The 13,345-nt window shown below is 44.0% G+C and overlaps 1 protein-coding gene across 1 annotated transcript; it reads right to left on the bottom strand.

Moving 5' to 3' along the window:
- Positions 1 to 2,901: 2,901 nt before the first annotated feature.
- sox1a (SRY-box transcription factor 1a) lies at positions 2,902 to 11,935 on the bottom strand (the record flags this gene model as incomplete). The annotated part of the gene is made up of 3 exons (XM_079276689.1): positions 2,902 to 2,946; positions 7,464 to 7,512; positions 11,093 to 11,935. The coding sequence occupies 2 exons, from the start codon at positions 11,933 to 11,935 to the stop codon at positions 7,492 to 7,494; spliced, it is 864 nt and encodes a 287-aa protein (XP_079132815.1). The 3' UTR covers positions 2,902 to 2,946; positions 7,464 to 7,491.
- Positions 11,936 to 13,345: the final 1,410 nt, after the last annotated feature.

Raw genomic sequence — 13,345 nt, 5'->3', positions numbered from 1 at the left:
ACAGTCTGGAAGGGTGTGATAACCAAGGATCTCTCAAGAGTGTGTGCCGTGTGTGTGCGTCTGAATGTGTGTGTGTGTGTGTGTGTGTGTGTGTGCACAGAGAGTGGGAGTGTATGTTTATGTGCTATAGTTCCTATAACACCAGCAACCTGGTAATCACTGCATGTAGTCACCTGAGATGCTCATTATCGAGTCCTACACGTTCTGTCTGTGCCTGTTCACCGAGTCTTTACCTCAGCGGGCACGCGCACGCACACACACACACACACACACACAGCTAGACTCTTCTCTCACCAGTGTTCGTCTTTGTGCGGTTGGTTGCACACACCTGAATGAGTCAACGATAGACCGAGAGGCTGAGCAAAATATAAGTTTGTTAACTTGTGTTATTACGGGCCGAACTTTGATGTAAGCCAAATGCCTTGATGGAAAAAAGAAAATCAATAAAGCAAGGTTACAACGCTCACAGCAATTATGCCGTTAGTTATTTTTCATTTGTTGGCTTTTGCGGTTTTCACACATCAACACACATCACCCCCCACCTCTCTCTTTCTCTCTATCTAAAATCAATTACTAAGGGGCGATGGTAAATTAATTGAGGGCGCATTTAAGCCTTGAAATTAACACATAGTTCAAATGTTAAAACTTTTCCATAACTTCTCACTTTGAAGTATTAATTTACCTCCCAAATTGAATGTGGAAAAAGAAAGACATGAAGCACAATCATTTATTCTTAAGGCAGAAATAAGATGCAAGATTTTATTTAATATGTAATCCCTTTTTTTTCAGCTAAAGCTAACACAACAGTAAAACAGACTGTACAATGAAAGTGTAGAGTAAAAGATGTGTCTCACAAGAGGACAGTTAATCCGTGAAGAAAACTGTACAAATAGTGGTTTTTCTTCTTTGAAAATGTAAAATAGAAATATTCATGACATGTCACTTCATGCACTGGAAGGATGTTAATTGACACCTAAGATGATATGTGAATAATAAATGTTTACTTTCTTTCTGCTTCTTTTGATGAAAGAGGTTTGAATTCAAATGAAAACGACCTGTTTCACACTGTGTCCACACTGACTGAGGCTTCTCTCTACTGATGCTCTGGTCCCCATAGTGCCAGATCAGTACACGTTTCTCATTGGGCTGGTCACACGGCACATTAAATACACTGAAGGCTGTAGGAATATACATTACAGGCATTTTGACGGATTTTACAAATCTGAAAATGCAGCGGGTTCTTGGAAAACATGCCAACTGAGGGACTAAGACAGGGGTGTCAAACTCATCTCCACTCTGGGCCACATCAGCATCACGGTCGCCCTCAAAGGGCCGGTTGTAACTGTAAGACTGTATCACTAACTTCTCCCGAACATATTGTTAAATAACTCTCTCTGCATTTCATTGTTGTTTATTCAAGTGTAAAAATATTGTACTTGCAGTTGTATAAATGATATTTGAACACATTTCTGTTATAACATAAATCATTTTAATTGAGGGTTAAGAAACCCACATGACTCTATCAAAGATCAAACTATTAAAGAAAATAACAAAGACAAATATCAAACACAAGTTATTACAATAACTTTGTTCAAAGCTGTTTGTGTCACCTCTCTGCATCACTAATGTTCCTCCCTGTCGTCGTCCTGTGCATGGCAGCTTCATCCAAGAGCTGCTCACTGAGAGTCAGGTCTGATAAACATGGATAGATGCTCTGTATCCGTGTTGTCTGCTTTCATCAACAGATAATGAAGAAGACGAGTACCTGCTCGTCTCTTAGCTGCTGTGTTGTTAGATTGCTGCTAGTTCATGAACTCGGTCTGCGATGGTGTTTCTTCACTGCTCACATACCTTCAGCATGCACTGGGCTGTAGCTGTGTAAATATATTCTGCTGTGATTGCAGTCTGCCTTTTAATTCTTGGACAATTTGATGTTTTTCTTAGAGGCTAAACTTAGCTCCGTGTTTGGTGTCAAAATGCCGACGTGAATTGTATCCTTCATCACCGACACGCCTCATAACACAGAAGACAGACCCGTTGTTCTCCTTGAAGCACAAACATGTATTCACTTTCCCATCTTTCATTACATTTTCTTCCCTCATCAATAGTTCTCTTCGTGGACATTTTGGGATAATTTGTCGATCTTTTTCAATCGTTGGAAAACCTCTTTTCGGGCTGTTGCCTCTCCTGTCCACCTGTTGTGATAGTTTTAATGTCAGTACACAGACAACATGCTATCTCATCATTTCAACTTTCTATCTCATAATTTCGACCATGGGGATACTTTTATTTTCAAGTCGAACTTTTAATTATTTTTCCAAAAAAAAAAGAAAAATATTTTTTTTAATTTTGTTTTTGCTGGTGGATTCGCGGGCCACATAAAATGACGTGGCGGGCCGGATTCGGCCCGCGGGCCTTGAGTTTGACACATGTGGACTAAGAGTATTAAGACAGTGAAGCTGGCTCCAGTAAAAGGGAATGGGAAACGAGAGCTGTTTATTGTTTTTGCTGAGATGGGGGAAATATAGGGCTGGGGTTGTTTTTTTGAATTTTTTACTGTCGATTTTCATGACCGACCTTGAAGTAAGCCACATAAGATAAAAATATCAAATAAAATATCCACATACTCCGAAACCAGACACTACTTAGATACAAAACATTGGTTAGGAGAAAAGGGTCGTGTAATTAAGGGGTTTAGAGGAGGTGGCATCACATGGGAAAGAGTGAATGGAGGAAAGTTGGGGCTCTGACTGTCGCTGACATTTTCCTAAAGGTCTTTTTTCGCCCACAGCACCTATGTTCTAGTGCTCGTCATAATGATGGCCTGCCAGCGGAGGAGACGAGGTCCTATCTGTTAATCACAGGCCCCTCAGTGATCCATGTCCACTGGTGATAGCCATGATGGACAGTTTGCTGGAAGAGAGAGACAGACAGAGAAAGAGGGAGCTGGACAAAGAGAGGATATTGATTTGTAGGGATATCAAATGTCAAAAGTCAATAAATAAAGACACAGCAGAACACAGCAAACAGCGCCCCGTAGTTTCATATGTCGGGTTTGTGCTACAACAAATACATGTGCACAATATGTACATGTGTGTATTCATTGATAGAAAGAGACACACAAGCACATGGTTCTTTTAACTGAATGCTTAACAGCCAGCAGGTTATCAATTCAATTACAAATGACTCAAATGTAACCCGCACCTTAAACAGTCTGATAGCTGACAACAATCTAATGGCTCCGGAAACAAATTGAGTGGGGTTATAATCATTAAAAACTATTTATCTGTTCCTCTTGGACATATTGCTGTGACATACACATCTTTCACTTGTTCCAATCTGACCTATCTAAATGACCCGGTTTGTCGATCACTTGACCCCGCAGGGTTCAAAGGTCGGCCGGTTCAAACAGCTATCAGCACGCAGCAGGCACCATAAAACCGCTGTTTCTTATTTGAACCATTTGACCCCACATTAACCTCATTCTCTACGGCCCTGAGAATTATCACCTGCCTCAGAGGAGCAGAAATCCTTTGCAGCATCTGGTGGGTACGCATGTGTGCGGGCCAGCGATAGAGAAGCACTGCAGGTGTGCTGTACACCACCACACGCTATTGAGCGAATTGTTGAGTTAGCGGGAGCCAGTGAGCGCAAGAGCCTGTCAGTCAAACGGTGAGCTATTTGTAATGTGCGCAAGACTAAGAGTCCACAGCCGTACCTCAGCACAGCGACGCTTTGAGGGAAATGCTAAAGTCAGCAGGCTAGCATGCTCACGATGTTCACATAGAGATGGGATGGATGGGAGGAAAATAAATATTGGGCCAAATAGCCTTCCTTCAAGTGCAAAAACAGGATTGTAGCGGACACTGAAAACTTATCGTGTGACCCTTCGTTGTTGTTCTGATTGCCACGGATGATTGGGACACTGGTACCAAAGTTTGTCTGACCCGAAAAGGGCACACGGAGACCCTGAGAAAATGGAGTTTAACTTTAAAAGATCCATGCTCCTGTAATTCTTCTTTTGAATTTAGAGATGATTTCAAGTATTTGAAGGGATAGTTAAAGTCCCATGTGTTCATACGAGAGACCTGTTTGTTCATGTGCCTTTTCGGGTCCCCGTATACTGTATTTCTATGTGATCCCATCGGGGTAGTCTACATGAGAGTGTGAGAGTTTCCTCTCCGACACGTCTCTGCGTGTGACTAGCGTGCCTCATTCTCATGCGATTCTTTGCATCTTCTTTATGATCCTCTGGTGGGGAATGAGAGGTACGCTCGCTGTAGAGGCACTGATTACTCGTGCTTGGGTTCTTGCCTGATTGTCTGGCTGCTAGTGCTTCTTGCCCTGTTGGACGTATTTCTTTAGCGACGTAGCTGCATACTGAGATCTCAGCAATTACTTTGGCGAGTACAAAGTTAATACTGTAGAACTGATGGCCAGAGCTACAAAAGTAAAAAAGCCAAGTTTGTATGAAACGCCAGTTTTCCAAGCACACCTGCTAAGGGCTGCAGTGCTGTACATACAGTATAAAGGGCTGGGTAAAGTGGAATATAAATTGAGGGGTATGGCGAGCAATAAAACACATTGTCGCTGCGCTACTTGGCCGGCGGTGGAGGCGGTCACAGAGCCGAATGGTTTGTAAAAGGGAAAGCCGTAATGACTGGACTACACATTCACACATTGGACGCTAACACTGTTGCGTTACACGTCACGCAACTTGTTGCAAATCTGTTCTGTGGCACGGTTCTTTGCAATGGCAACGGTACACATAAAAATGGCCGCTGCACTGACCATCCCAAGATTGTGTCTCTGCAGACGCTGTTAGCTGCTTAGCACTTCTTAAACTTGGCCCATTAGAGGCTTACAACCCTCTAAAATGAAGCCAATGCAGAAGTGCCTTGAACTTGCATTCTTTCTACTGGCCATTAGGGGGCGTCTCCTCTGGTTGCAAAAATAAATCAGATCGTATGGAAGTCTATGAGAAAATGACTCTACTCCTCACTTCATTTGTTACCTCAGTAAACATGAGTTTATGGTCTCAATTGCTAGTTTCAAGTCTTCTTCAATACAGCATGATGTTCATTTAAAAAAATCATGGTTCCTTTTAGAGGGATATAAAGCTAGGATGCTACCGCTGCCAGAGCCGTATACGGCGTCTCTACGTCACCTCTCCGCAGTGAAAATACAGTCACTTCCGTTCACTGGTTGCAAAAAGTCAAGATGGCGACGGCCATAATCCAGGAAGACAACAGCCAAAACGCCAAAACTCAAGGCTTCAAAACGACAGTCCACAAACCAATGGGTGACGTCACAACAACTACATCCACTTCTTGCATACAGTCTATGCTCAAAACGCCATCAAACTCGAGCAGCTCGGACTGGGGTGGAAGGACGTGTGATCTGTGTCTCTTTTGAGGCATCACATGTCAAATTTAAATGTAGTTTAAGCAAGAATGTCAGTAAAATCTGTATTGATCTGTAATAACTCTTTCAGTTACTTGAGAAATCTCACTCTTCCTACCACTAAGTGATAAAACTACCGTCCATCTCTTCGGTTATCAACGCAACTCATTCGCTGTTGCGTGTAACACCACAGAGTCACTGTCGTGTATGTGCGTGTAGCCATGCTGGCTGTCCCTTTTACACTGACATGGATTCGGCTCTGTGACTTCCTTCGGATCCGCTGCCGGCTTAATGGCAGAACAACTCTGTGCCCCCGTCCTGTGTTTGTACCTTTTACATTAGTCGAGGCAGAATAACTGCACCGGCTGTGTGAAAGGGGCTTTAGTCCGTCTGCTGTCCGGTGCTGGACAGCTAGTGCACGAGATGCGGGTTTATCGGAACTTTGCTTAAAACAACTTCCTGCTGTGGCTGGAAATTAAGTTGATGACTTTGCTGGCATGAAAACCAAGAGAATGAGTTCAAACAAGTAAAAAGGTCTGTTAGAGCGGAGGGAAGCCTCGGAGTTCGGTGAAACCTTTCGGTGGGTTTGTCACCACCAGTGCCCTCGAATCACACTTCCCAATAATCTGATCCGCCTCTTGGTATAAATATGTCGATTAGTGAAGCTTTAACCATTCTTGAGCACAGAGGTATATGAATCATTATTGTCATAAGAGTTGTTTTGTAATTTTGTGGATCTGTTACTTGTTCATAAGACACACACACACACACACATATATATATTCAGTATACAGAACACTTTGTATTTCATCTGTTTGCAGATAAAAAGTTCTTTATTTTGTATTTAATGAAGAGTTATTAAGGCAGGAACACTTTTCCTACAAAAGCTCCACGGTCCTCTTAACAAAGCCCCTTTATGAGACGACATTTATATCAGCTGAGCTTTGACTTATTTCACTATGAGGCTGCTAACTTTCAGATACATGTACAGTCTGCTGGGTTTTTGAGATCATAATACTTTATAGAATAAATGTCTTCAAATCAAAACATATATTAAAAAGACATTTAGTAAGCTATAGTTCACCTGATTAAATACCTTGCAGAAACTTTGGAACATAGACCATAATAAAGTTGACAGCAAATATAACGGAGCACTAAAATGAATTAGTAAAATGAGAATTTCTGTTTTTAAATACAGATATACAGTATATGGCTAAACAAATTGTCCATGGGTGTGCTGGGGGACTCATGACCTCCGTACAATCCTGGCTTTAGCCCTGATTGAGAGTCTCCTCGTCCTTTCATTGGGTGATGGACAGTGAGGCCACTCAGTATGCTGCACCCCAACCCCCCAAACATCCATCTTCTTCCAAACTTATTCTTTCCTTTCTCCTCGTTCCTCCAAAAAACTCCCCGGTTCCCGCGGAGCGGATGGTTTTGTGTGGCCCCCCCAGCACTGTCCCGTTTTTTATCACTTCTCTGACGGGTTACCCCGGTCCCCCTCGCACCTGCGCCGCTCCCAGGTCCCTACAGGAATGCGCTGGGGCTTGTAATCGCCTTTGTGGGGGCCATTGAGTTGTACGGCTGACTGAAACTTCCCAACCTCACAGCGCGCTGGCCGCTGAATGGGGCTCAGCGTGGGGCGGCTCTGCAAACCACGGCCGCTGCCAAATTCCTACAGTGGCGCTCCACAATCACTCCCACACAGGCCCCGATACAGGCTACCGCCAGGCAGAAGGGACGGGGAGGGGCGGTGGGCCGGGACGTGGTGGTGCGTGTTCGTGTGTGTGTGTGTGTGTGTGTGTGTGTGTGTGTGTGTGTGTGTGTGTGTGTGTGTGTGTGTGTGTGTGTGTGTATTGGGCAGAGAGATGGTAAAGTCTACATTTAACTCCATACAAAACAGTGACTTTTTGCTTCACATCGCAAATCTGGATGGGCATGCAAACATTTCATGTTTTTTTTTGTCACTTTTCGATTAGTCGATAAAGGGGAAACAGTGATTTAGGTCAACAATACACCAAATGTCTTTTTTTGTTTTTTCTTTCATTTTGATATCTCACCTCTTGTCAAAAAGTCCCAGTGCAGATGTTATTCCAACAACGGAGAAATCTGAAAAATACAAAACAAAAAATAGAAAATAAAAAAGGCGTTTGAATGCTTGACAAAGTTTGAAAATAAAGCAATTTCTCATAACTTTCAGGACATTTGTGCCGCGTTTCGGTGCATTAGGTCCGTGTGCCGGCATATAGCGCCTTAGCTGTGGGTAGATAGAGCAGCACTGCAGGATTAAGAGGCAGCAAGATTGTTAAACATGTCAACGTGTAATTGCACGATAAGGCCCTTCCGAGGAATTCATTGGCCCAGTTGCTTTCTCTATTCCGCGCTAATCTCGCCCGGCACATTCGCTCTGTGCAATCTGTCTCCATAATCTTCTGTGACAGAGCGGGCGACGAGAGCAGCCTGTTTGGTAAATTTTTTTAGGAAAAGGAGGGGGGGGGGGGGGACGCGGAGAAAATATGCAGAGGCGTGATAAAGTGACGCTAATTATCCCCATTTAGGACAGGGAGTGCAAGGGATCGGGGCTTTACGAGCAACCGAGTGTGCGCTGGTGCTGATGGCCTCCTAGCACGGAATATATCGGTGGCTACAAGATAAGAGCATCGCGCGGTGGAGAGATTTATTGGCCTGTCAGCTAAACACACGCGAACACGCGCGCATGCACAGGCACGTGAACACAGGCAGGCACACACACACACAAATACACCCTGCTGCCGCGGAGCCTTTTAAGCGTTGCACCCTACACTTACCCCTCTTCCACCTCAAGGTGTAATTTATTCGGGTTAAATTTGCCAGAACGCTCCTCTTTTAGCCAGGCGATGCGCCGTGACGCGCTCCGCCTCTCCGTGCTTTCAGTGCTAATCCGCATCTCTTCACATCAACAGATAAGATAGAAACAGATGCAAAACGCACGAGGAGGCCACCCCATGCCATACGGCGCGCGCTACAGTGCAGAGAGATGTCTCAATAGATGCGATTTTTTGTTGGGGGGGGGGGGGGGGGGGGGGGGGAACAAATTTCCAGACATTGTTCCTCTGATTTCTTTCAACAGATTAATGCTCAGCCAAACGTTACACGCTTTACTATGAGGCCTAACAGGTTTAATTGACATACCATGCAAGTCTTCATCAGTGTGAAATAGGCCCTTTAACTATGTATTTGAGATTAATTGATTTTAAAATGCCTAAGTAGGCATCATTTTTCCTCATTTGCATGTGTATGGCTATTAAAGATTAAATATCTGAGTGGCATGTCTGATCCGAAATGAATGTGCTTTTGTACAAAGGTGACAAAAAGTCCTCAAATCAAACATCTACAACTTTGAAATTCTGATGAGTCATCAGTAACCCCATTGTCACGAGCGTGCCTGTCCAGTGGGACAAGTCTGTAAATCCAGTCTGCGCAACATTTTGGGCGTATTGTTTTTTTTGTGGTGCACGTCGTTAGATGTACGCATGTTGCGGATGCACGCATTCAATCTGGAATTATTTCATGCTCTGCTTTGTGCTGTGAGTGCAACAGAGTTGTATACATGGACGATAAGATATTTTTCTTCCTGTACAATGTCAGACGGTTAATTCCCTGCAAGTCCCTTGTAGTTTCATAAAACATGAATGTATTGTTTAAATCCCTGTTTGTGCCTCGTGTCGTTTTCCCGGTTCCCTTGACTTTCCTGCCTCTCAGCTAAACTAAAAGATGATGGGACTGTGCAATGAGGATAAAACCGTGGCTAAAATAACAGTTATTAAATGTGTCATTTTGAGCACTGCTCCATTGATAGAAAGATTTAGAGAGTCCTATTTTATTTTGGTCTGTTGTATTGTTGATCACCATGAAGCTATATATGAATAAGCTATATCATATTTCACTTGAGATATTTTTTCTCTCTCAGAAAATTGAATTCCAACAGAGCGCCAAAGATGATTAAAAAAAACGTATATTCTATGTTGAAATAAATACAATCCTTGCATCACTATAGTATTTCTTGTTTCTTATTATTTATTATTGTTATTTAGTTTTTCTGCCCGAGTCGTATTATTTAAGTCAAGTGTTCAAAACAGAAGCAGTGGAATTAAAAACTAAAAATATATGAATCTATTTGAATGATTTTTTTGTATTATATTCAGATTCTTTTTTTGTTGTTGAAAGGCCTAACACAAACTCATACTTAAAAAGTCAATATCAAAGCAAGTGAGTTATATGGCCTTTTGATTTGTTGTTATATTTTTTGAAGAACATTTCGTTATTGATATTCTGATGTAATCTAATCACAAATGTGTAAGTCTGACACAACCTTAAATAGAAATTTAGAATTAATAAAAACATTTCTGCTGCTTACATTTTCTATAAATACTGTCATAGCTCATAAGCATTACCTCTTATTCCCATTAATACATGAGGATATTTCGTTAATAAAACTAACAGGTGGTTCGTCGCATGAGGCATTGACGTAATCAGATCTGTTTAGAAATTATAATGTAATATCTTGAATATGGTTTGGCCTGGCACCAATAAAAAAACTGTTTTCATTATCTATGAATACATTTGTCGTTACTCACATTGAGGTTAAGCCCGTGAAACAGTCTGTAGGCCTCGGAGGAAACTTTCCTCCGAGGCCTACAGACTGTAGCTTTTACGCACAATTACGCACAATTACGCACAAACAATTAGGCTATTTAAAAGCTCGTGGGATCATGTGGTGTCACAATTTAAACAGGTGGCTATTTTTCTCGAGCGGAGGCTGAGTGATATTCTTGTGTCCTAAAACGTGAAAACAATCCTGAAAGAACATTGTGAAAATAATCAATCTAAGACCGTTGTCTTAAGAATCAAAAGCAACATCTGGTGAAATTTATTCAATTCTTCTTCATTGCAATATCAGGGCTTTTCACTTGCAGAAAAGCACTTAAATTACAACAGTTGCCCGTCATCATTTGAAATATTAAAATTATTCACAATTTACAATAATTAGAGTGTTACAATAAAAAGAGATGGTTTCCAAGAATTAAGACACAGGCTTCTGCAAATGAACACAAATGTTTAAAGAAGGTGATTTCCCCATATCTTTTAAAGCACGTTCTTAAGATTATGACACGTTATCTCATTTTCAATAACTTACAAGAACCCCCAAAAGTATGAGACAATTGAACCAAATACCCCCCCCCCCCCCCTGTGAACCTGGCGTAACCCTCAACTAAGACTGTGAAGTAATGGACAAAAAGATGGTTGCACAATCACCAATATCTCAGCATCATATTCGTTATATAATTCCACTGGTGGCTATTAAAAAAAAAGAGATGAATTTGCTATTTACCCTTCATTTACAATATCATAAACATTCTGTACAAAATGCAGGTAGTTTTCGGGACCGGGGTTATTTAGAAAAGAGGTAAATATTTGGTTATGTGTTCGGTTGCAGTTTTCAATTATTCGGTGAGTTCTAAATGTGTGTTAGAGGGACCGTCCCGTTCACTCCAGCCGTGGCGCTCTGGTAATGCTGCGGTAAGGCATGGAGTCTACTTTGCATTGACGGGTCCCCCGGCTCTCCGGTCGGTAAATACATGCTTATCATCTCTCTCAAGTCTCCGGGGCAAGGACCCCGTGAGTGTGTGCTGCTGACGGGAGGGCTTACACTCGGCTCCGACTTCACCAGCGACCCTAACGTCCCCATGGCGGCTGAGGAGGAGACGCCGGAGCCCTGGTGCTGTGTGTAGGTGATCCCGCCGTAGCCGGATGGAGAAGCGTTCATGTAGCTCTGAGAGTTCGAGATGGGGCTGTACTGCAGCGCTGTCATGTCGTAGCGGTGCATGGGCTGGGGGTTGTGTGAGTGATGGTGGTGCGAGTGGTGGTGATGGTGCGCTCCGCTCCCCGGGTGCTGGCTGTAGGCGAGCTGCGCCTCCTGCATCATCGCCGCGGCCGCCGCGGCAGCAGCCACCTGCCCCGAGTACGCACCGTTCGCCCAGCCGTTCATGTGCGCGTAGCCGGAGCTGGCGGAGCCTCCGTGACCCCCGGGGCTCTCTAACCTCTGCCCGACCCCGGATGAACTCATTCCGACTCCTAAACCAACTCCACAGCCCCCACTGGGCCCAGAAAGCAGTCCACCGGCAAGGGAATATTTGTCCTTTTTCAGCAGCGTCTTGGTCTTCCTTCTTGGCCGGTACTTGTAATCCGGATGTTCCTTCATGTGCATGGCTCGCAACCGTTTCGCCTCGTCGATGAAAGGGCGCTTCTCCGCCTCGGACATCACCTTCCACTCGGCGCCCAGCCGTTTGCTGATCTCAGAGTTGTGCATTTTGGGGTTCTCTTGTGCCATCTTCCTCCGCTGCCCACGGGACCACACCATGAACGCGTTCATCGGTCTCTTCACCCGCTCCTGATTCGCTTTGGACCCGCCGTTCGGCCCCGTTTGCCCCGTGGTCGTGTTCGTTTGGGGGCCGGGGGAATGCAGGTCAGTTTCCATCATCATGCTATACATTCACCTGGTTTTTAAACTTCGCCACCAACAGAGAAAAAAAGTCTATTTCAAAGATAGGCGCGCACGAGATCGGGTGCGTACAGGTTGACTGGGGTACAGAATATATATTCGAACCCAAATGATTCAAATACGAGACAAAAAATAATCCGAAACGGGATATAAAATGTTCTCCAACCAGTATTTCACGCTGTCTTCGCCTGGGTTGGTTCACATCCACTGTGATAGAATGCGCATTCGAGCCACTTTCCCTGTCGGAGTTAAGAAGTTGGTTAAAGCGGCGGCCATATGATGCGCACTGACAGCGGTTAAATGAGCCACAAGCGGCCAATGGGGCTCTAACAGCAGAGTGATTTGCATGGCGTTTGGTCAGGTGACTAGAGGACCATAGAGGAAGAACACACCGGAGGAGGAGGAGAAGGCGGAGGCAGAAAGGAGGGCCAATCCCACAAATAGCACAAGGCATTTGAAATTTCCAAACACGCTCTCGGAGACATCAGCTAAACAAAAATAACTACGATTTTGTTAGCAGGGATGTAGCGGGGTGCAGTCTTTGAGCACCATGAGTCAAACATCTAAATATATTCTAAGGAACAGCTATGGTTTCGGTAAACGTGGTTAATACAGCCTCCATATGCAGCAGCTTTTAAACTCACAGGCTTCAACACAAGTTTAGATACAAATCTGGTTACCCTCCACTTATTTTCTTTATTTGTGCTTGAACTTCAGAACGTGTCCCCTCATCTTTACCGGTTCTTCTCAAATCTGCCGTGCGTCATATAAACCCGGGCCCAACTCTATTTGTATGCACTGGAATTACAGTCTACCCAAACCAATTCTATATCAGCGGAGTTGACGCTCCACCGGCGCTTCAAAATCCATTTTTTCAGCCCACCTCTCTCTCTTTCTCTCTCTCTCTCTCCCTCCAGGTGTGTAATTAAGGTATGTAGTAGGTGTCAGAGAGAGAGAGAAATTACACACACTCCACGCGGAGGATGCCGTGAAAGAGGTTTGGTAAAGCACCGTTGGTGGAAGAGGAGAAGCGCCGAGCATGTAATGAAAGTGAAATTGCCGGGGCAAAGCGTCGATATCGCCGTCTGCTGGCGATGGTGAACGATTCCTGACTGACTGAGCCTGTGCCCGCAGCTGAAGAAGAAAAGAAAGAGCACACATGTAAACTGCTCTGCTGCTGTCATTTTCTGTGGGCTTTTGCTCATACATTTTAAGTCCCTCATTTAACACCCAGGCAGCCGTTTGGAAACCGTGAGTGCATGAGAGCCGATGGATGCGTCTTCCGAGCCCGCGCATATAATCCAGATTTCACAGCTGACCTCCCCTGAAAAGCCCAATCAACCCCTAATTGAAAGGGAAAATGAAATACCACTTCCCGCGGCGAGACTAACGATTTAATCA

Source organism: Melanostigma gelatinosum, assembly GCF_949748355.1.
Source record: "Melanostigma gelatinosum genome assembly, chromosome: 10".
Lineage (NCBI taxonomy): Eukaryota > Metazoa > Chordata > Actinopteri > Perciformes > Zoarcidae > Melanostigma > Melanostigma gelatinosum.
The sequence above is the reverse complement of the archived record's forward strand: the minus strand, read 5'-3'. Positions and strand labels throughout refer to the sequence as shown.